A 20,742-nucleotide genomic window follows, 5' to 3' on the forward strand; every position below is an offset into this window, starting at 1 on the left:
ACCTTTCTAATAACCAAATGATTCTACCTGTCAATTTATGCCAAAAAAGAAAAGTAATCCCCTCAGAACCCGAGATTAATAGTGGGCCCTAAGGGAGATCCAGCTCAATAAGATACATCCTCCACTTACCAGCCTACTTTCTCTGATAGAACAGATGCATTCATGCATGGACAAAAGTTTGTAGAGTGTTCTGATTTATTCTTGCAGAGATGTAAGTTTCTCTGGCATACCCACATACTCCTCCAGATTGCCTCCATAGGGCAAATAGTGCTCCCTGAAATTAAATCTCATTGCCCCTCCATATTTTACCACACACTTTAAAAGAATAAATTTGTATTCTTTATTGTATTCTTTAAAAAGATACTTGTTCAGGAGATGTTTCTTCTCTTAACAGGTTATGCTTAACCTTATATACTTCCATATATTAGAAAATGATATGTCTTGAGTTGTATATATTATTCTAGTGGTTCTCAAACTTTTAGCATACTTAAGAATCATCTGGAGTGCTTTTTGTAGTGTAGAATTCCAGCCTCATTTTCATAGATTATCACATTCAATAGATTGATGTGGATGGGAATCTATATTTTCAAGAAGATAGCTAGGTGATTCTGATGCATGTGAGAAACTGTTCATTCTGTGGGAAACTGCTCTAATCAGTGAAAAGTCTCTCTAATTTTTTTAATGTCCCACTCATCCCCAAGAAATAAACCTGTTCCTTTTATATTCAAAGGCCAGGAATTAAGTTGAATCTCTTGCTGCTTCTAAATGATTTTTCTCTTTTTTCCTTCAAAAACTCTAGTTCCTTTGAAGTCTATATGCCTCCCCCTACCTTTCTTTTTACCCTAGACTGAACTCCTAGTCATTTTGCTCTTTAAAAACTAGATCTTTGGGGTGCCTGGGTGGCGCAGTCGGTTAAGCGTCCGACTTCAGCCAGGTCACGATCTCGCGGTCCGTGAGTTCGAGCCCCGCGTCGGGCTCTGGGCTGATGGCTCAGAGCCTGGAGCCTGTTTCCGATTCTGTGTCTCCCTCTCTCTCTGCCCCTCCCCCGTTCATGCTCTGTCTCTCTCTGTCCCAAAAATAAATAAAAAATGTTGAAAAAAAATTAAAAAAAAAAACAAAAACCCTAGATCTTTGTTTTCTTCTCCATCCAAACCCTTACTGTTCTTAGTGATTTCAAAATCCATGTAGATGACTTATCCAGTCAGTACCCATCATCACATCTGCCTCCTTGATGTCCCATTTTACTCAGCAGATATTCTGTGGCTCTTTATTATAATAACTCTATTACAGATACCTTCAGTAACTTTGCCTCTTGAGCTATTCTTGCTAAGCCTTCTTGCAAAGCCTCTCCTTGCTAACCCTTCTTGCTAATTTAATATAACTCCCCATCTTCTCCATAGTGTATTCAAATAGCTAAATATTGGCTAAATTATATACCTAGTTGACTTATTACAACGCCTCAAGTAGGCACCCATCATGCTTAGAAATCCTATTGCATTTCCCCATTTCCCTAATGAGTTTTACCTTTTGGTAATTCACACCTCTTTTCCTCTTTTTTTTTAATTTTTTTTTTAAAAATAAATAAAATTATTAAATCTAGAAAAATTATGTACTATCTCAACTGTCCCTCCTCCATTCATGTTCTCTCTCTCCCTCTCTCAAAAAAAAAAAACAACAAAAAAACACACACAAAACAAACACCTAATAATAATAATAAATAAAAATTTTAATTACATTTACAGGTTAATTTTGGGAAAACTGACATCAAATTGAGCCTTCTTTTTTTTTTTTTTTTTCAACGTTTATTTATTTTTGGGACAGAGAGAGACAGAGCATGAACGGGGGAGGGGCAGAGAGAGAGGGAGACACAGAATCGGAAGCAGGCTCCAGGCTCTGAGCCATCAGCCCAGAGCCTGACGCGGGGCTCGAACCCACGGACCGCGAGATCGTGACCCGAGCTGAAGTCGGACGCTTGACCGACTGAGCCACCCAGGCGCCCCACCTCTTTTCCTCTTAAAGTACCTATACCCTCACTCACCTTTCCTCATCCTTAATTGATGGCTCCTTTGCAAATAGCAGTTGTCAGACAAGAAACTCCCTTATCATCCCTCCACCACCAAATCTTCAAACCTACCTGTGTTTGTACCCGTGTTTTCTTGCTTCATTCTCATCAGAATGGAAATAGTATTCTTGCTCCAGAGGTAAGACCTTTTATGCTCCGTGTCCAATCCCTTCTTACCCTCCCCTAAGACCACTCCTGTATCATCACATTCTTCTTCTCTTCTTTTAAACATTTTTTTTAAGTTTATTTATTTTGAGAGAGAAAATGTGCACGTAAGTGGGGGAGGGGCAGAGAGAGAATCCCAAGCAGGCTCTACACTGTCAGCACACAGCCCAGTACAGGGCTTGGTCCCATGAACTGTGAGATCATGATCTGAGCCGAAATCAAGAGTTGGATGGTTAACTGACTGAGCCACCCAGGTGCCCCACATTCTTCTTCTCTTCTTAATTCTTCCTCTCAGTAAAGAGACATGACCCAGTATCTGTGGTCTTAAAACACAAACAAAATCTTCCTTTGGTTCTGCATTCCCCACTAGTTTCATGCCTTTTCTTTGTCCCATGACCCATTGGAACCTCTGAAAAGAGTTGCCCTTTTCTTTTTTCTTTTTTTTTTTCTTTTTAATTTTTTTTAATGTTTATTTATTTTTGAGAGAGAGAGAGAGAGAGAGAGAGAGAGAGAGAGAAAGGAGCAGAGAGAGAGGGAGACACAGAATCCGAAGCAGGCTCCAGGCTCTGAGCTGTCAGCACAGAGCCCGTCGCAGGGCTTGAACTCACAAACCGTGAGATCATGACCTGAGCCGAAGTTGGACGTTCTACCGACTGAGCCACCCAGGAGCCCCTAGAGTTGCCCTTTTGTTTTCTTGTCTCCCATTAATTCTTCAGCCCTCTCAAATTTTGCTCCTGTCACCACTCTTCCAATGAAATTGCTCTTGTCAAGGTCATCAGTTATTTTCAGTTACTGTGAGAGTACTAGTTCTAGTGCATGTTTCTCTCTTCTCATATTCTGCCTCACCACTTTCCTCCCACCTTTCTCCTTTCTTGGCCCTTCTTCCTCTGTCTGAACTCCGAATGTTGGTGGGCTTCAGGATTTATTTTGAGTCCACCATCTTTTCTCTCTCTGCATCCTCTCATCCATTACATCATTATATTGTATACATTGTTGGGGTGCCTGGGTGGCTCTGTTGGTTAAGCATCCGACTTCAGCTCAGGTCGTGATCTGACGGTTCATGAGTTTGAGCCCCACATCGGGCTCTGCACTGACAGCATAGAGCCCACTTTGGACCTTATGTCTCCCTCTCTCTGTCCCTCCTCTACTCATTTGCGCTTTCTCTCAAAAATAAATAAACATTAAAAATAAAACAAATATTGTATACATTGTTAATGAATTCCAAATTTTTATTTCCAGTCTGACCTCTCCCCTGATTTAACTGCCTATTTGACATTTCCACTTAGATATCTGAAAGGAAATTCGTACTTAAAATGTGTGAAAGTATTTTATTCCCTTAGCCCCTATCAAACCTCTTGTCCCAAACTTCCCCATTTTAGGAAGTGGTTTCATCGTCCCTCTAGTTGTTCAAGTTGAAGACATAGGAATTATCCTGTATTCCCCTGTTTTCCTCATTCCTTATATACAAATCCATCAAATGTCCTGTTAGTTTTACCTTCAGAATATGTTTCAAGGTTGTGCCTCATCTTCACTGCTGCTATTCTAGTATTATAGCAGCTTATGCCTTGACTGTTTATAATCCTTTCATGGTTCTTAAGTCCAGCAAAGATAAAGCCTCATTCATTCTATAGAGAAGTTAATATTGAACCTAAATCTCCCAGGATGTTTTGTCAATCTCTTCGAGAATTAAATTAAATTAGAGGAGGAGAGGGGTTGGGGTTTTGAAAGTACTTGTCAGCAGAGAAGGAACCATTATGCAGAATTCAAATGAAATTATGTTTTATGTGATGGACGGTAGGAACTTTAGACCTAATTGAGATCTCCTTCATTTTTGTCAAAATGATTATGGATGAATGTGATCTACAACAGTAACTACTTTTAAAAACTTTTTTTAACATTTGTTCATCTTTGAGAGACAGAAACAGAGTGCGAGCAGGGGAGGGGCAGAGAGGGGGGGAGACACAGAATCTGAAGCAGGCTCCATGCTCTGAGCTGTCAGCACAGAGTCCGATGCGGGCTCGAACTCACGAACCGCGAGATCATGACCTGAGCTGAAGTCGGATGCCCAACCAACTGAGCCACCCAGGCACCCCTAATTTCCAGTATTTTTAAAGACCTTGAACAATGACAGTGGATAAGATCTTTTATGCCTAACTCACAGATGTCGATTTGTCTCACTGTTGGGCATGAATTGGCCCCTCATCATGACCAGAGTTCCCTTTTTACTTCAGACATTCGGGAAACCCAGCTAGTAAAGTTAGTTGGTTTACTCTTAATCCCTATAATAGAGCAACCTCCTTTATAGATGTTAAAGGAAGTTCTTGGACAGTTCAGGGGCCTGGTACAAGTTCTTTATCATATAATTCTGTCTACAACATGGCCTGAAATAGTGCCTAATAAATAGGATTCTGTTACCTGTCAGACTTGAGCTGAATATTTACAGATGAAATCATGAGGGTCCAGCCTTCACAGAAGCTATTTTAGATGAAGTCATGGGGGTCAAAGAGGACACTAGCTGTGAAAGTCTCTTTACTTGATGGTTCATCAGAGAATCACATCAGTTCCTCGGATCTGTCTTTGCTTTGCCAAACTTAAAGCCTTAACTACAAAGCTGAAAAAATAGTGGTATAGAAGCATACTTCCATCTTTTGCTGCATTATACACAGCACTAGCAACAGTTTTCTAATAAAACTGGGTACTTCCCCCCAAATCTGTCTTCCTGCAAGTCATCCTTAGGGCCTTTTACTCAGAATAGTGGAAGCACCTAGAGAATGAACAAGCTGAAGAAATACATTGTGGTTTCTTAGATCTGGATCTTACTTTTGAAGTTTGCCTGTGAATACAGTGAACACTTAGGAGGTTGCTTCATCTATGGTTTTAGCTCAGTGATGGATGAAGCTAGAGATGAGCTGGAACTAACCTTCAGCTCTTTTCCATACCCCCCACATTCTGGCTTCTTTCACTGTCTCTAAAAGTCTCTAAACCCATTACTGTAAGAGAGAAGTATTTTCTATTGCATAGTCTTCCTCAATTTCTGATGTCCAAGCTGTATTCTGTTATTTGAAAGACTATACAGTGAGATATGTGGTTTTCTCATTTCATTTTTGGAATGTTCTAACTTTTTACCTGGTGATATCTTTCTTTCAGTTATGACATGCACCGATTACATCCCTCGCTCATCCAATGATTATACCTCACAAATGTATTCTGCAAAGTAAGTTCAATAATTATTTCAAAAATCTATATGCCTTTAGGTTCATTTCAAAATTTAATTTGATACTTAGCTTATTAAGTTGACATTTAACTTAATTTCACCTCTCTTGTTTCTGTTCCTACACCAATTTTTTTATTCCCTCTAAATGTAGAGTCTCTGTAACATACTTTGAAAAAGTAGATAGTTGCCTGGAATAGATCACTGTTGCCCAGGAGCTTGCTCTAAGTGAATAGTCGCTGAAAATGAAAATACTGTTAGTTATCAAAGCATAATACTGATTGACCTCTGATCATTCTCGCTTTCGTCTACCTTGATAAATCAATAAACACAGCTCAAGCCAGTCTTCTAGCGGGACTTCTCAGCTTAATTGTTTTAGGAATGTCCTGAAAGTAGAACTAGGCTTGAAGTTAGGCTTAGTGGGTTGCAGTCACTAAGAGGCAACATTTTGGGCCTTCAACAGGTAAGATCAGCATTTAAGATCCATAAGTTAGTCATCTCCGGCATGAGTAGGTGCAGAACCGTGCATATGCCAGACTACCAATTGTGTGTTAATAAAGGGTGAGCCTGCACATAAATTGATATACATGGGTGTGTTATTAAAGTAGGATGAATTCCCAGGTGCTTACATAGGCAGAACACAAAGAAATTGGTAACAGAGGTGTGTGATACCCATGGGACTGTTAAAAAAAGAAAACTGATAATTTTTTTTTCCTTTTTGTGCCCATTTTTACCTTTTGAATTTTTAATCAGTTAAGAAATAACTAAAAGGTCAACTCAATGAGTTCTTCAAATTCTAATCTGATCTGGAATACTAAGAGCACCTTTGGGCCAGTCATTTTCACGTGATTTTCTTCTGTGAAATGACTGAACTTATTATTCTCTGAGATCATTATGAAGGAGATAAGAAAATACTTTGAGCTATAAAGACACTATAGGAAAAAAGGATATTGTGATATTTAGCATATCTGGAGATCAGTCATTTGAAGTCACCAAGATTTAAAATTTTTCCCATGTGACTTGATTCACAACTACAACCTGAGCTATTTCTTGGTCTCATATCTGACTAGGAAGAATAGATGTGAGTATGTTGCATATTCCAAATTCATTTGCCTACCCAAAAAACATTTACATACCTGTTGCGTTCAGAACACCTTATTTGCTATGCCTTCTATCTTAATTCAGACATCTTTAGCACTTACATGAACCATTGCATTATAGCTATTTTTTAACTGAACCTCTATTTTGACTTTCTCCCCCATTGTTACAAAGCAATGTCAAATTAATCTTTATTAAAGAACAGCTCTGATCTTGTCATTCTTTGCTCAACAATTTCAGTGACTCCTAGTTGTTTCCGATTGGTCTGAACTCTTTTAGCCTGGTGTTCGAGGTCTTTGCTGTCTTTCTTTTTCTTGCTGCTCCCCTTTACGTACATCCTTTAATATAATCTCTTGTCCTTGCAAGCTTAAGCCCTTGTTTTCCTTCCTCTATACCTTTGCCAGAGTTTTTCTCTTTTCCTTAAATACCCATTCTGTCCCATTTCTGCACATTTTATCTGCTCAGCTCACACAGCCTTTCTTCATTTTGCTTTCCCCCAAAGCTGGAAAAAATCTTTCCTGTTCTGAAACACCCCTTCCTTACAATATTTTATTGTTAAGACTTATGTGATACATAAAACACTTGATTACATTATAAGTACAGTATAACTCACCAAATAAAATAACTTGTATCTAAAAATTCAGTGCATAAAATGTGGGGCCATTTTATTGCATGGACGAAATGACCAGGTCATCTAGCTAAAAGTCCCAGAAGTTCCACTGCTGAATTCAAATTCCTGCTAAACCTGATGTGGTTGGCTGCAACTAGTGGCAGGTGTATTCTGGCTTGAATATCTGTGGGGAGATTCCGAGTCCTGTCTGCGACATGTCACATTTTATTAGTTACCTGGCTTCTATTTTGTAGACTTGATCTGGGGATATTGGGGCCCACCTCTGCTCCCTGTTCTTTGATGTGTAGTGGTCGCTTGCTTTTTCTTTAGCAGCCTAACCCTCTTTTTCAAGTCCTACTTTCCCTCTTAGTTTGGCCCAGAGGGCTGGGTGGAGAATAAGAGCCATTTGTGAATCCCATTCTGTCCAGTCTTCTGTTATGTTGGGGTTTATTCTCTATGTAGATAAGTTTATCTGTCTTTGTATCTCACAAGGGGCCTTGCATATAGTATATCAAAAATGGTCACAGCATGGTAATTGGACCTTGGGAGGATATTACATTTTCCATAAAATTGTTTCTTAGGTGATTGTAGAACTTGGAAAGGAAAAATTAGTTTTTTCTGGCCATAGTAAGAGACATTTTATGTGGAAGGTTAGTTTCCTCATTGCTGATTCTTTGCTTTTAGTGGTATTAGCTATTTCCTCTATTATTCATTAAAAATAAATCACACATGAAAGTTTTTGTTTTCTTGAACTTTTCTAGACCTTATGCACATATCCTCTCAGTTCCTGTTTCGGAAACTGCTTACCCTGGGCAGACTCAGTACCAGACACTACAGCAGTCTCAACCCTATGCTGTCTACCCTCAGGCAACCCAAACGTATGGACTACCTCCTTTTGGTAAGGCATCTTATTATAAGCAGTTTTTAAGACTATTGATTTTATCCCCCCAAAACTTCGATCTTTCCCCAAAAGTCAAGAATGGCTCATCAGGATGCTGAAAGATGGGTTATTCTTTACAGAGTACCTACTCAGTTACAAGTGTGATAAAAGTTGGGTGTGCAACTTTTCCAACGGTATATTTGATGCATGTTAAATAAAATTAAAACTTTCAGTACTCACTTGTTTATCTATTAACATTTAGCTATTTCCAAGGTACTAAACCTTGACTGTAAAGCTTGGAATCTTTAAGTGTTTGGGAAACTCTTTGAAGAATTACTATTAGTTTCTTTATTATAAAACATGTTACCATGGTTAGGTAAGCATAGTTAATACATTTTAAGGTGATTCAGTTTCTTGCTAAAACCAGGTAATCTAAATATCCAGATAGAATATGCCTTCTAGTTTACTCTCTCTCTTTTTTTTCTTTTTGTCAGTTTCTCCCTCTTTCCTCCCTCTGCCCCAAACTGACCAATTGTTACTCTGCTGAACCAAAAAGTCATCTTAGAATGAGGAGAACCCCCAATATTGCATAGCCTTATTTTGTGCGTAGTTTGTTCTTTGGTTTTAGGCATCTTGGACATGAACTGCGAATTAGAATGCTTTACTCGAAGCCAATTTGAAACTCTTTGAGCGCTTAATATCTGCGCTGATTTTCCTTTGTGTGTGTAAATTGATATGTGTAGGGTGCTTTATTGCCCATTCCCTGGTTTCCTAGAAACTAGTTTTAGAAAATTGAGAGAATCCTATATTATTTTCACATATGCAGCGTGTTAAAATTATATCTCTGTAACCTTTACCGAAACTAGTTGGAAATTAAAAAAATCATCTAAACAGATTGCCACAGATTCTGGATGTATTAGTGCTGCCTGCCTTTGGTTTCTACATTCCTACTTTTCCTGGCCCATTTGGCTAGTCTTTATGATAGTGACAGCTTTCTTAGTTTTAGGCTTGTTAGCACTCCTTGGCTTCTGAAAACTACTAGAAACAAAAATGAGGGTTATGTTTAATGATAGTGGTAGTTGATAACTTCATGAGAGAAGACAAACAGCTCTTGTTTCCCTGTTTGTAAGTCTATGCCTCCACGCATGTCAGTATCAGCCAGTTTACTAAAATCTTAAATTTGTTATATATGTAACCAGCCAAAACTGAGCAGTCCTTTTGGAAACAGAACTCTCAGTATATGTTTGTGCTTATATCTTTGTGGGTATGTGAAAGCTAGTTTTTCAACAGCTAACTAGTAACAACTAGCAAGTATAAAGTAAGTATATTTATATTGGTTTTTTACCTTCTGTTTTGATTTAAATTCATTATCGTCAATTCCAGAGCCCTTTATGACATTGTTGAACAGTTGGTCATTCCTGCCGTTCAGTATTAAATAAAACTCCTATTATATCTCTGAACTCAGATTATGGAATACCTAACATAATGCTATGTGCATATTGTAGTATCTTTTATGATCGCTGTATTTCCCTTGTATTAAAGAAAAAAAGAAAATTGTATGATAGATCCTTGTTAAAAACTTGAATGAAACTTTATATTGTAAAGAAGTATTTATAAATAGGCTCTTCTGTTAATTTGGTTTTGTTTTATATTTGGGAATGAGGGAGACTTGTTTCATAAATTCTTCCATCAGTATTTCTAAGAGAAGAGAATCAGCTAAATTGACTTAAGTAATATATGAAACTTACTGGAGAGAGATTTAGGTTGGGGTAATGTGAATGATAGATATGGCATATTCTCAGAATTTATTAAGGAAATTACAGATATGGCTTTTTTTTTCTTTTTATAAATGTGTTCACTCAAATATAAAACACTATTTTTTCTAATGAAGATTTGGCAATTTTATCTTAGTGCTGCCTATTAGCACCAAAACTAGATTTGGTAGTCTGTTATTTCAGATGCAGTGAGCTTCAGAAAATCTCATTGTAGTAACGTTATCTAATGTTTATGAAGTGCCTTATATACCGTGCAGTATGCTGAGAATAAGTACCTCACACTTTACATTATTGTCTTATTTAATCTTTAAAACAGTCCTAGGGAGTAAGTAGTAGCATTATCCCTTTTTATAGATGAGGAAACAGGCTTGTTAGAAGGATCAAGTGACTAGCCTGGGGTCATAGAATTAAGTAAATGCCTGGGGTTAGAATTGAACCCAGGTCTGTTTAATTCAGAAGTGCTAATAGATTTGGTCTGTGTCTGAGAGTTGAGTTTGCAGTTAAAAATGTTCCTTCTCTTTAAAAAAAAAAAAATTTTTTTTTAATGTTTATTCATTTTTGAGAGAGAGAGTGTGAGTGGGGAAGGGGCAGAGAGAGAAGGAGACACAGAATCTAAAGCAGGCTCCAGGCTCTGAGCTGTCAACACAGAGCCCGACACAGGGTTCGAACCCATGGACCACGAGATCATGACCTGAGCTGAAGTCGGACACTTAACCAACTGAGCCACCCAGGCGCCCCAAAAATGTTCCTTCTCTTAATGAAAGGAGAAGACTAAGGGAAATCTAGGAAGCTTATATTGTAAACAGTCTGTAAAAATAAAGGAATAGTGGTCATATTCTTTTTAAGAGCTACATAGAAATGTTGTAGGACAGCAGAAAGGATTAGACAGTTAACTTCCAGTGATCTCAGTGGAGGAAAGGGACACGCATTTATTTTTAGGGGCTCATAAAAGATTGCCTTAGCTGCCACTGTTGCAGCTTCATTTAAAAGAACTCTATGTGAGATGGAGATTTGATAATATGTATTAATAGCCTTAAGGATTAAGTTTTTGCTATTTCCCTCAGTAATTTCACTTCTAGGGATTCAGCCCATGGAACTAATTAGAGATACCCACAAAAATTTTACTAAGATATTTACCACAGCATTTATAACAGCAAAAGATCGGAAACAGCCTACACATTGAATTGAAATGTGTATGTTACATTGCAATTTATAGAATGGAAAACTATAAATCATATTCTAATAAATTTACATTCTTTTTTTTAAAGTTTATTTTTGAGAGAGCAAGAGGGAGAAAGCAGGGGAGAGGCAGGAAGAGAATCCCAACCAGGTTTTGAGCTGTCAGCATAGAGCCCCATGTGAGGCTTGAACTCATGAGCTGCAAGATCATGACCTGAGCTGAAATCAAGAGTCAGATGCCTAACCTAATGAGCCACCGAGGCGCCCCTAATAAATTCACATTCTTAAAGAATATTCAGCATCTTGAGAAAAGTTTCTTATTAATTTTAAAAAGCAACATGTAAAACTAAAAGCAATATAATATGCCAAGTTAGTATTTTAAAAAATGTATACATAAAGAATAATTTGGAAGAAAAAATGTGAATGTTCACAGTGTAGGCACTACAGATTTGATCTCCATTACCATGGCGCCATACCAAGTGAGGCCACTGCTCCAGCGTGTACAGGTTTCAGTTAACACAGTCCCGTACAAAAGCAAGAAGTGCCTGTAGTTTTTTCCTGTGCAGTGAGACTGTGCAGTTTTTTTTCTTTATACTTTCTATGTTTTCTTAATTCTCTATAATATACATCTACTCGCTTTATAATTAGGAAAAGTATTCAGATTAAATTACTTAGTATTTATAGTAAGTCATTCCAATGAGCGGTCATATCAGCAAACCAAGATATTCTTTCATGTGTTTTTTCCCCCTAACCATTGGCATATACTTCAGTTCCTAACCAAACTAACTTTCTCTAAAGATCTACTAGTCTGATACGTATTACTATAAACTGAGCTGGTCAAATTAGTTTGGTTAGTGACTAACCAATAGTGAAATATTTGTGGTGAGAAAACTTGGGTATAGTTTGTGATAAGACCCCAGTGTGGGGCAGCAAAAGGATAGCACTCGACTTCATTTGCCACTGTTAGACCAGCTGTTCTTCCACATCAGGATCTTGGTGCTTAAAACAAATTGATAAGCTTTGTAGTTGTAGACATAGAGCAGTGGACTAGGAGTCAGGAAGCCAGGATTTGGTTTCCTCTTCTCTGTGGGTAGTATTGCTGTATAGTCAGACCATTTGGTCATGTTCCCTATTACTTGGAATTCTGGGAAGGGTGCTTTTAAAGGAAGATATTTATATGCTTAAAGAGCCAGGCTACTGTGATGCTGGAGGCGGTGTTCATATGGTCTTTTATTCTTCTGTTCTTCATAAAATAATTATATATTAAATAGCAACTTCATGTTTCTGGTCAAAAACATTGAAAACTACTGTAAGTAGCTCTTCCACTACTTTTCTTGGACTTTTTGCTCTGGTTTTTGACTTTATAAAGGAGCCAGTTTATAGACATTTTATACTTTGAAATTTTATTTAAAGTTTATTTAAATTCTATTTAAACCTACCCTATGACCCAGCAATAGCACTGCTAGGAATTTACCCAAGGGACACAGGAGTACTGATGCATAGGGGCACTTGTACCCCAATGTTTATAGCAGCACTCTCAACAATAGCCAAATTATGGAAAGAGCCTAAATGTCCATCAACTGATGAATGGATAAAGAAATTGCGGTTTATATACACAATGGAGTACTACGTGGCAATGAGAAAGAATGAAATATGGCCCTCTGTAGCAATGTGGATGGAACTGGAGAGTGTTATGCTAAGTGAAATAAGCCATACAGAGAAAGACAGATACCATATGGTTTCACTCTTATGTGGATCCTGAGAAACTTAACAGAAACCCATGGGGGAGGGGAAGGAAAAAAAAAAAGAGGTTAGAGTGGAAGAGAGCCAAAGCATAAGAGACTCTTAAAAACTGAGAACAAACTGAGGGCTGATGGGGGGTGGGAGGGGGGGGAGGGTGGGTGATGGGTATTGAGGAGGGCACCTTTTGGGATGAGCACTGGGTGTTGTATGGAAACCAATTTGACAATAAACTTCATATATTAAAAAAAAAAATAAAATGAAATATTTTGATGCTTAAAAAAAATAAAAATTAAAAAAATAAAAAATAAAAATGCTGCTTCAAATTACTCAGATTTCAATCTCCCAGTTTTTCTGTTCCGTTTGTAATTACCATTAGGATTCCATCAACAACAAAATTTTAGCCAATTATACTACTGAGTGCTGGGTTAAAAAAAAAAATACAGATGACAATCTATTTTGCAAATCTCTTCTATAAAAATAAAATAATTCATTAGGTTGGTTTGCTGGTCAGACAAAAAAATGAAAGCAAAGGAGTTTGAGGTTTGTTTCTTATTTAGCATTGGTCAGTTGCACACAAGAAAACCGGCAGAAAAAGCTTCCATTTGTTGAAGGTTGCCAAATAAAGTCAATTTACTTCCAGAAAAAAAAAATTCTATTTAAAATTATTTAAAATTTAAAACTATATTTAAAATTATTTAAATTTATATATACTAAATAATGAGACTAGCAAAACATTTTCAGGTAATACTATTCTCAATAAGATAGTATTTTAATATAGTGTAATATAAACATGTTCACAAATCCAACACCTAAGATTCAGAACCTATTTAGAAAAAAAATATCACCTTGATTGCAATAAACCTGAAAGTTACCATGACATTGAAATGGCAATTTGTTTGCTAAAAAATGTGATACTCAACCACCAAGAATCATGGCACTGATATTCAAATTTCACATTATAAATGTTTAAAAAATAACATATTCAAATATTTTTAGTGTTGAAATTTAGATATAGTTAGGAGTTTAACTGTGGCTAACCTGGACAAGACTTTTTAAATGGTCATAAACTGAGCGTGGAATGGGCGCCGACCCTCCTAATGCATGCTAAAGACAATGGTATTCTTCGTTCTTCTCAGATAAGTTATTTCATGTGTTTGATAGGTAAGAAAAGAAAACCCCTTTTGTTTTTTATGCTTTAAGAGTTTGGGGCAAGGCAATTGCCATGAAATTTGGAAATTTGAAATTTTCACATCTCTCTTACATTTACTTATCAACAAATTTTACTGGTCTGAGTTGCACCTAGACATCTCAGTGCCCTGGTGAGCAGAGGGCCTTATTATCAATGCATTATATTTTTATAAATTCAGTATCAGATTAGGAGTAAATGAAATGAGTTACTGTTGAATTTGAAGCTGTGGCTGACCATGGTATTAATTTCTTACCTGAAATGTGATTGATGAACCTTCTTGGACCTAATTATTACCTTCAACAACACTGATCCAGCAACCATAGCTGTTCAGAACACAGTGCACAACCAGACAGTAAGCTTTTTTTCTAAATAGACTTTTGCATAGCCAAAATTATCACCAACACTATTCACCATAAAGGGCATCCTTAGGCTGTCATGTAGAAGCAAAGCTTCATTTATGGTTTCCCAGGTTACTGCAGATGACAAAGGAGATAAAGCGAGAGACAAGAGATTGTCAAGTACAGATCACAGAAAGAAACAAAGTGATACAGAACTGTAATTGAGTTCTGTTTAGTCCCATCTTCACAAATCCCCATAGCCTCTGGCGGTGTCTCTGTGATGTATATATAGCACAGCACACTATTCATCTTTGTGACAATACTGAGAAAATGTAAAGGTATGTTCACTATTTCCTCCCTGCTGAGAAGGCAGGAAAGGATATAAATATGTTTTAGAAAGATTGTCATTCAGGAGCATTGTGATAAAAATAAAAGTGAACAGCTATGATGTCTATCGGTATGAGAGATTTATATGTTCTGACGTGGAAAAATGTCTTTCATAGATATTATGTGGAAAAGCAAATTATGAACTGTGTAACATCCCATTTTTATTAAAAAGAAAAAGATTAGAAAATACATAGAAGAAATCTAAGTCATTCTTATGCACAGTGTAATAGTGGTTAAGTATGGGTTCTGGGATTATATATGACTTTATTTTTTCCAATTGACATATTTCTGTCATGGTTTTAATTTATAAAAATAAGCAGGTATGTCTTTCCTAATCAGAAGGTAACAAAATAACCAACTTAAGAAGGCAGAAAAGTACTACTTAATACATTTTTAAGAAATTTGGTGCTTATTTAAAGGGTAAGTGAATTTTAAACTTATATGAAATGTCTCCCACCTTGACAATGGATAAATGATTTACCACTGTTCATGATCATCAGGCACTCTCTACAACAAATACTCCAGTTGAGTGTCAGTAGCTTTTTTTTCTGAACCCTGGTCAATCTTCCCCAGCCATTGAAATGAACTTATATACATATCATTATTGGGATTTTGGCAAGATTTTTGTTTCTATAGCTCCCCTCCCCAGTCTTTGAAATTGTATTTGCTTGTGGTATGAGTGGGAGAATCAGTAACTTTCTCTTACAAGCAAATTTACTTTTGTTTTTAAGATTGAGGTTTTAAACCTACTGGCGGATATTTGAAAGCATGACCATGCTCCTCAGTCCCAGTGTATTGTTTGTAATTGGTCCAATTTATCTGATTCAGGTGCATTGTGGCCAGGTATGAAACCTGAAAGTGGTTTAATTCAGACTCCATCTCCAAGTCAACACAGTGTTCTTACCTGCACTACAGGGTTAACCACAAGCCAGCCAAGCCCAGCACATTATTCTTATCCCATTCAAGGTAAATAGGCATGGTTGTGTGTGTTTTATTATTGTTGTTTTTGTTGTTTTCAGTCTTCCTGTATCTTCAAATTAACTGGGTAATACAGGAGTTCTATAAAATAGAAGGGGGTGGTGTTTGCATTTGTGCATGCTTTTTGTGTTAGGTAGACCAGAACCCAGGACTATGGTTCATAAGTAGTTTAGCCTTTAAATGTGAACTACTTGGTAGAATTGAAGCCTTCCCTTTCTACGTTGGTGTCCCGAAAACCTGTCAGATTTTGTTTTAGTCTGTTCTCAGTGGCATTTTGTCCTATAAATGAGCAGAAGACTCCATGGGTTAGAACCTTGCTGACTTCTCTTACATGGAGTCCACATGGCGCCAAACACGAGGTATGTGCTGCTTTTCTCCTGCAGTGCTGCCATACCTCCGCCCCCACCTGCTGCTTCGTGGTGAGAGCATTTTTCTTGCTCAAAAAGTTCAGTCTTGTTTCTTTTTCGTGATGGAAAGTGTAGCATTAAAGCTTCAACTCTAAACACCTTTGCCTTCCTGAGTTGTTCTTCTAAAGGGTTAGAATTAGGACAGGACTATTAGGAACGAAGACGGAAACGCAGAAGGTGCTATGGAATGAATTCCCTACCCTTCCAGATCCAACACAGGCAATATGTTATTGCACGACAGTGGGGGTTAATGTCCATGTACCTGGCTTCTCATCTGCCTCCTTTCTCCTGATGTCTCCCAGCTTTTAAATTTTATTCCTTTTAAAATGGGTGCTAGAGGAGTATGGGTGGGACAGCAAAAACTAGTCTGAGGTACTCTTGATGAGAAAGTGATGGTGATGTAGATTTTTTATTTGTTCATGTACTTTAGAGAGAGCGTGCACAAGCAAGTGGGGGGGGGGGTCAGAGAGAGGGAGACAGAGGATCTGAAGTGGGCTCTGTGCTGACAGCAGAGAGCCCGACGTGGGGCTTGAGCTCACAAACCACGAGTTCATGACCTGAGCTGAAGTCAGACGCTTAACCAACTGAGCCACCCAGGAGCCCCGATGTAGATTATATTAAATAAAATATTTTGATGGTTAGTTTTAATTGTTTTCAGTTAAATGATTGAGAACTACTTCTGTTTGATCCATTGAGAACAAACTGGTCACTACATCTTGAGATCTTGCTCTAAGTAAGATTACCTCCTAGTGGTTACTGAGTCTCCTCTTTTCTTATTTATTTTCCCTTCTTTCTTTCTTTGCCTCTTCCCTATCTTTCTTTCTCAAATGGGAATAAAGCAGGAGGGGAAAAACTAAAGAGTATGACTTTGTCTGTCTTCTCCTCTATCCCCTTTCATTTTTATGAAGTGTTTTTCTAGGTGACAGGGCTTTTAGATCCATCTACAGACAAATCTACTAGCCATGTCCCTCCTAAACAGATACATTCCTGATGACTGCACCTAAGTCATGAAAGAAAAGCAAGGAGTTCTCTTGTTTTTTATTAATAACCCTCTTCCTAGTTGTAAAATCACCACTCCTCTTGAATTTGAGAAACCTAATAGTTTTGCTTACTTCTTCCTCCTTGTAAAATAAGAGTAACTACCTTTTTAGGGTCTCTTAGGACTCTTGGTTTCCCCTGTTTGCTAGTGATGATCATTGTTGGTATTAAGTGCTTACTATGTACTTAGCAGTGTAAGCAACAGATAGGTGCTACTCAGGTAATCTTCATAACACACCTATGAGGAAGGAAACTACTGTTATTAATCCAGTTCTACAGATGGGGCAGATAAGATAAAGAAAAGCAAAGTAATTTGTCCACGGTCACAGAATTAGTAAATAATTAAGTCAGCATGTAAGCTAAGCAGTCTGACCCCAAAGCATGAGTGCTGTATTTTTCATTTTCAATGTTGAAGTCATGGTATCAGTTTCAACTCTGTTCATTAAGAACCTTTACTGACAGGTATCTAATTCATTCTTCCTCCCTTTTTCTGGTTAACCTCTTGGCCCATTTTGTTGTTCATTTGAACTCTGGCACAGGGTAGAATTTAAGGCAGAAGGGGTACCATCAAGTTACCAAGTTTTGCCATTTGTTCTGAAGAAAAACTTGGTGTAATACAAGTTGAAACAACTAGCTGAAATGAAATACGAGTATTGGCAGAGTTGAATTACCTGGGTTTTCTGCTATCAAGCCTGACACAGGGCTCAAACTCACGAACCATGAGACCATGAGCTGAGCCAAAGTAGGCCACTTACATGACTGAGCCCCCCCAGGTACCCCCTCCCACTTTTTTTTTTAACTTTTTTTTAATGTTTATTTATTTTTGAGACAGAGACAGAGCATGAATGGGAGAGGGTCAGAGAGAGAGGGAGACACAGAATCCGAAACAGGCTCCAGGCTCTGAGCCGTCAGCACAGAGCCCGACGCGGGGCTCGAACTCACGGACCGCAAGATCATGACCTGAGCTGAAGTCAGACGGTTAACCGACTGAGCCACCCAGGCGCCCCCCCCCTCCCACTTTTAATGTCACATATCATGAATAGTGAATGTTAACTATCCAGGGCTGCTTCACTTACACTATGTAATCACCCCATCCTTACACACACACACACACACACACACACCAAAAAAACAGCATTCTGTAGATTTTTTTTAATAGTCAAAACAGCAGTATCTCGTCATCATACCGCAAAGCATTCTACAATTGACATAACATATAGAATTGTCAAATCACGATATTGTACACCTGAAGCTAGTGTAACATTGTGTGTCAACATACTGCAATTTCTTTTAAAATGTATTATTTCAGCCTAAAATAAAATCTACTTCTGGCTTGATCAACTCTGATCAAAACCTTTCTTCAGTTTATACAACAATGCTCATAAAACCCCTTTGTTAGGTAGATCTAACTTATTTATATCAGTTTCTTTTTTTTTTTTTAATTTTTTTTTTCAACGTTTATTTATTTTTGGGACAGAGAGAGACAGAGCATGAACGGGGGAGGGGCAGAGAGAGAGGGAGACACAGAATTGGAAACAGGCTCCAGGCTCTGAGCCATCAGCCCAGAGCCCGACGCGGGGCTCGAACTCACGGACCGCGAGATCGTGACCTGGCTGAAGTCGGACGCTTAACCGACTGCGCCACCCAGGCGCCCCTATCAGTTTCTTTCCTAGGGTGTGACTATGTGACCCAATCTCTGATTCTTTTCTTCAGTTGAGATGGTTTAAATGATTAGTATTCAGGTGTTAAGATTAATTTCAGGAATTTCAAAATTAATTTTAACTGAATCTTGACTTTTAATGAATGTGTTTGGCTTCTAATATTGTTGGTAGCATATGATAGTTTTTATTTTTTCCTCCCTTCCTTCCTTACTTCTTTCCAATAGTCTCTCATTGACCAGGAGATTTGTTTTTGAATAGACTTTAGTTTTTATTTTATAATTATTTTTTCTAAGATTTTATTTTTAAGTAATCTCCACACCCAGTGTGGGGCTCAAAGTCACAACCCTGAGATCAAGAGTTGCATGCTTTACCCACTGAGCCAGCAGACACCCGAAACTTTAATTTTTAGAATAGTTTTATTTTTAAGACTTTTTTTTTTTTTTTAAGAGAGAGTGCACAGAAGCAGGAGAGGGGGGCAGAGGGAGGGAAAGAGAGAGAGAGACAGAGAATCTCAAGCAGGCTCTATACTCAGCACAGATCCCACGCTGGGATCATGACCTGAGCCAAAATCAAGAGTTAGACACTCAAGGGTGCCTGGGTGTCTCAGTTGGTCAAGCATCCGACTTCAGCTCAGGTCATGATCTCAGTTTGTGACTTTGAGACCCGAGTTGGGCTCTGTGCTGACAGCTCAGAGCCTGGAGCCTGCTTCAGATTCTGTGTCTCCCTCACTCTCTGCCCCTCCCCTGCTCACACTCTGTCTGTCTCTCGAAGATAAAGAAACAAAAAGAAAAAAAGAGTTGGATGCTCAACCCACTGAGCCACCCAGGTGCCCCTAGAATAGTTTTGTTTTGTTTTATTTTAAGTTTATTTATTTGTTTTTGAGAGAGGGCAAGCGAGTAGGGGAGGGGCAGAGAGAGGGGGAGAGAGAATCCCAAGTAGGCTTCATGCTGTCAGTGCAGAGCCTGACATGGTGCTTGGTCTCATGAAGTGGGAGATCATGACCTGAGCCAAAATCAAGAGTTGGATGCTTAACCAACTGGGCCACCCAGGCGCCCCTAGAGTAGTTTTAGATTTATAGAAAAATTGAGCAGATGATACACAGAGTTATGTACCCCTCCATCTTGCACATAACTTCCCCTATTATTGATATCTTACATTAGAACGGACCATTTATTACAATTCATGACCCCATATTGGTGCATTATTATTAACTAAGTCCCTTTTTTGTTCCAGAGTCCCATCCAGAATACCACATTTCATTTAATTGTCATGTCTACTTAGGCTCCTCTTGACTATACATACAGTTTTGCAGGCTTTTCTTGTTTTTGATGACCTTGACATGCTATACTTGAATCCCACAAATTATATGGGAATATACATGTCTACAAGATATACATGAATCCCGCAAGTATTTATTGAGCATCACCTACTCTGTGCCAGATGCTTTGCTAGATATTGGAGATCATGAATAAGATAGTAAGATTCTGCCTTCATGGAGCTTACAGACGTGTGGGGGAAACAGAAATAAGCAAGTAAATAATTAAATAGATTTTGAAAAGTTCTCTGAAAGAAAAAAAGAATAGATTGCTGTGATTGGGAAAATAAGGAGTTAGTTTTTTAATATAGCGGTCAGAGAGTGTCTCTCTGAGGAAGTAGACATGCTGGGGAGGAGCCATCATGCTGGGAAGGCGAGAGGGACAGGCCAGGGAGCACAGTCCAGGCAGAGTGAGCAACATTGCAAAGGTGTTCAATTGAGAAAGAGCTTGTCTTACTCTGAGTAACTTGAAAGCCAAGTGAGCAGGGGTGGGAGAGAGAGATATATAAAATTAGAAATGGGTAGAAAGCAAGTCTTGTGCCAACTTTTATGTACGATTAACCCTTAGATTAACCCTCTGGCTTTGGAGCAGTGTTGTTTAATTTAGCTGTGCCTCTCACAGTTCTGTAACCACTGTCTTCTGATTAAAGCTATTTCTGTATATTGACTGTATTAATTGGACCACTAGTGGGGCATGGTTCTCAGA

The 20,742-nt window shown here is 38.2% G+C and overlaps 1 protein-coding gene across 2 annotated transcripts in view; it reads left to right on the forward strand.

Moving 5' to 3' along the window:
* Positions 1–20,742, forward strand: part of EYA3 (EYA transcriptional coactivator and phosphatase 3) — a 97,119-nt gene that overhangs the window by 36,683 nt on the left and 39,694 nt on the right. Inside the window, exons 5-7 of one of the 2 annotated variants that reach the window (XM_047870797.1) lie at positions 5,375–5,441; positions 7,908–8,044; positions 15,466–15,603. In XM_047870797.1, the coding sequence (XP_047726753.1) occupies positions 5,375–5,441; positions 7,908–8,044; positions 15,466–15,603 (342 nt within the window). The remainder of the gene's footprint in view (positions 1–5,374; positions 5,442–7,907; positions 8,045–15,465; positions 15,604–20,742) is intronic. The other variant, XM_047870798.1, reaches the window with a different exon arrangement.

The sequence above is a fragment of the Prionailurus viverrinus genome, chromosome C1, assembly GCF_022837055.1.
Source record: "Prionailurus viverrinus isolate Anna chromosome C1, UM_Priviv_1.0, whole genome shotgun sequence".
In the NCBI taxonomy this organism is placed as follows: Eukaryota; Metazoa; Chordata; class Mammalia; order Carnivora; family Felidae; genus Prionailurus; species Prionailurus viverrinus.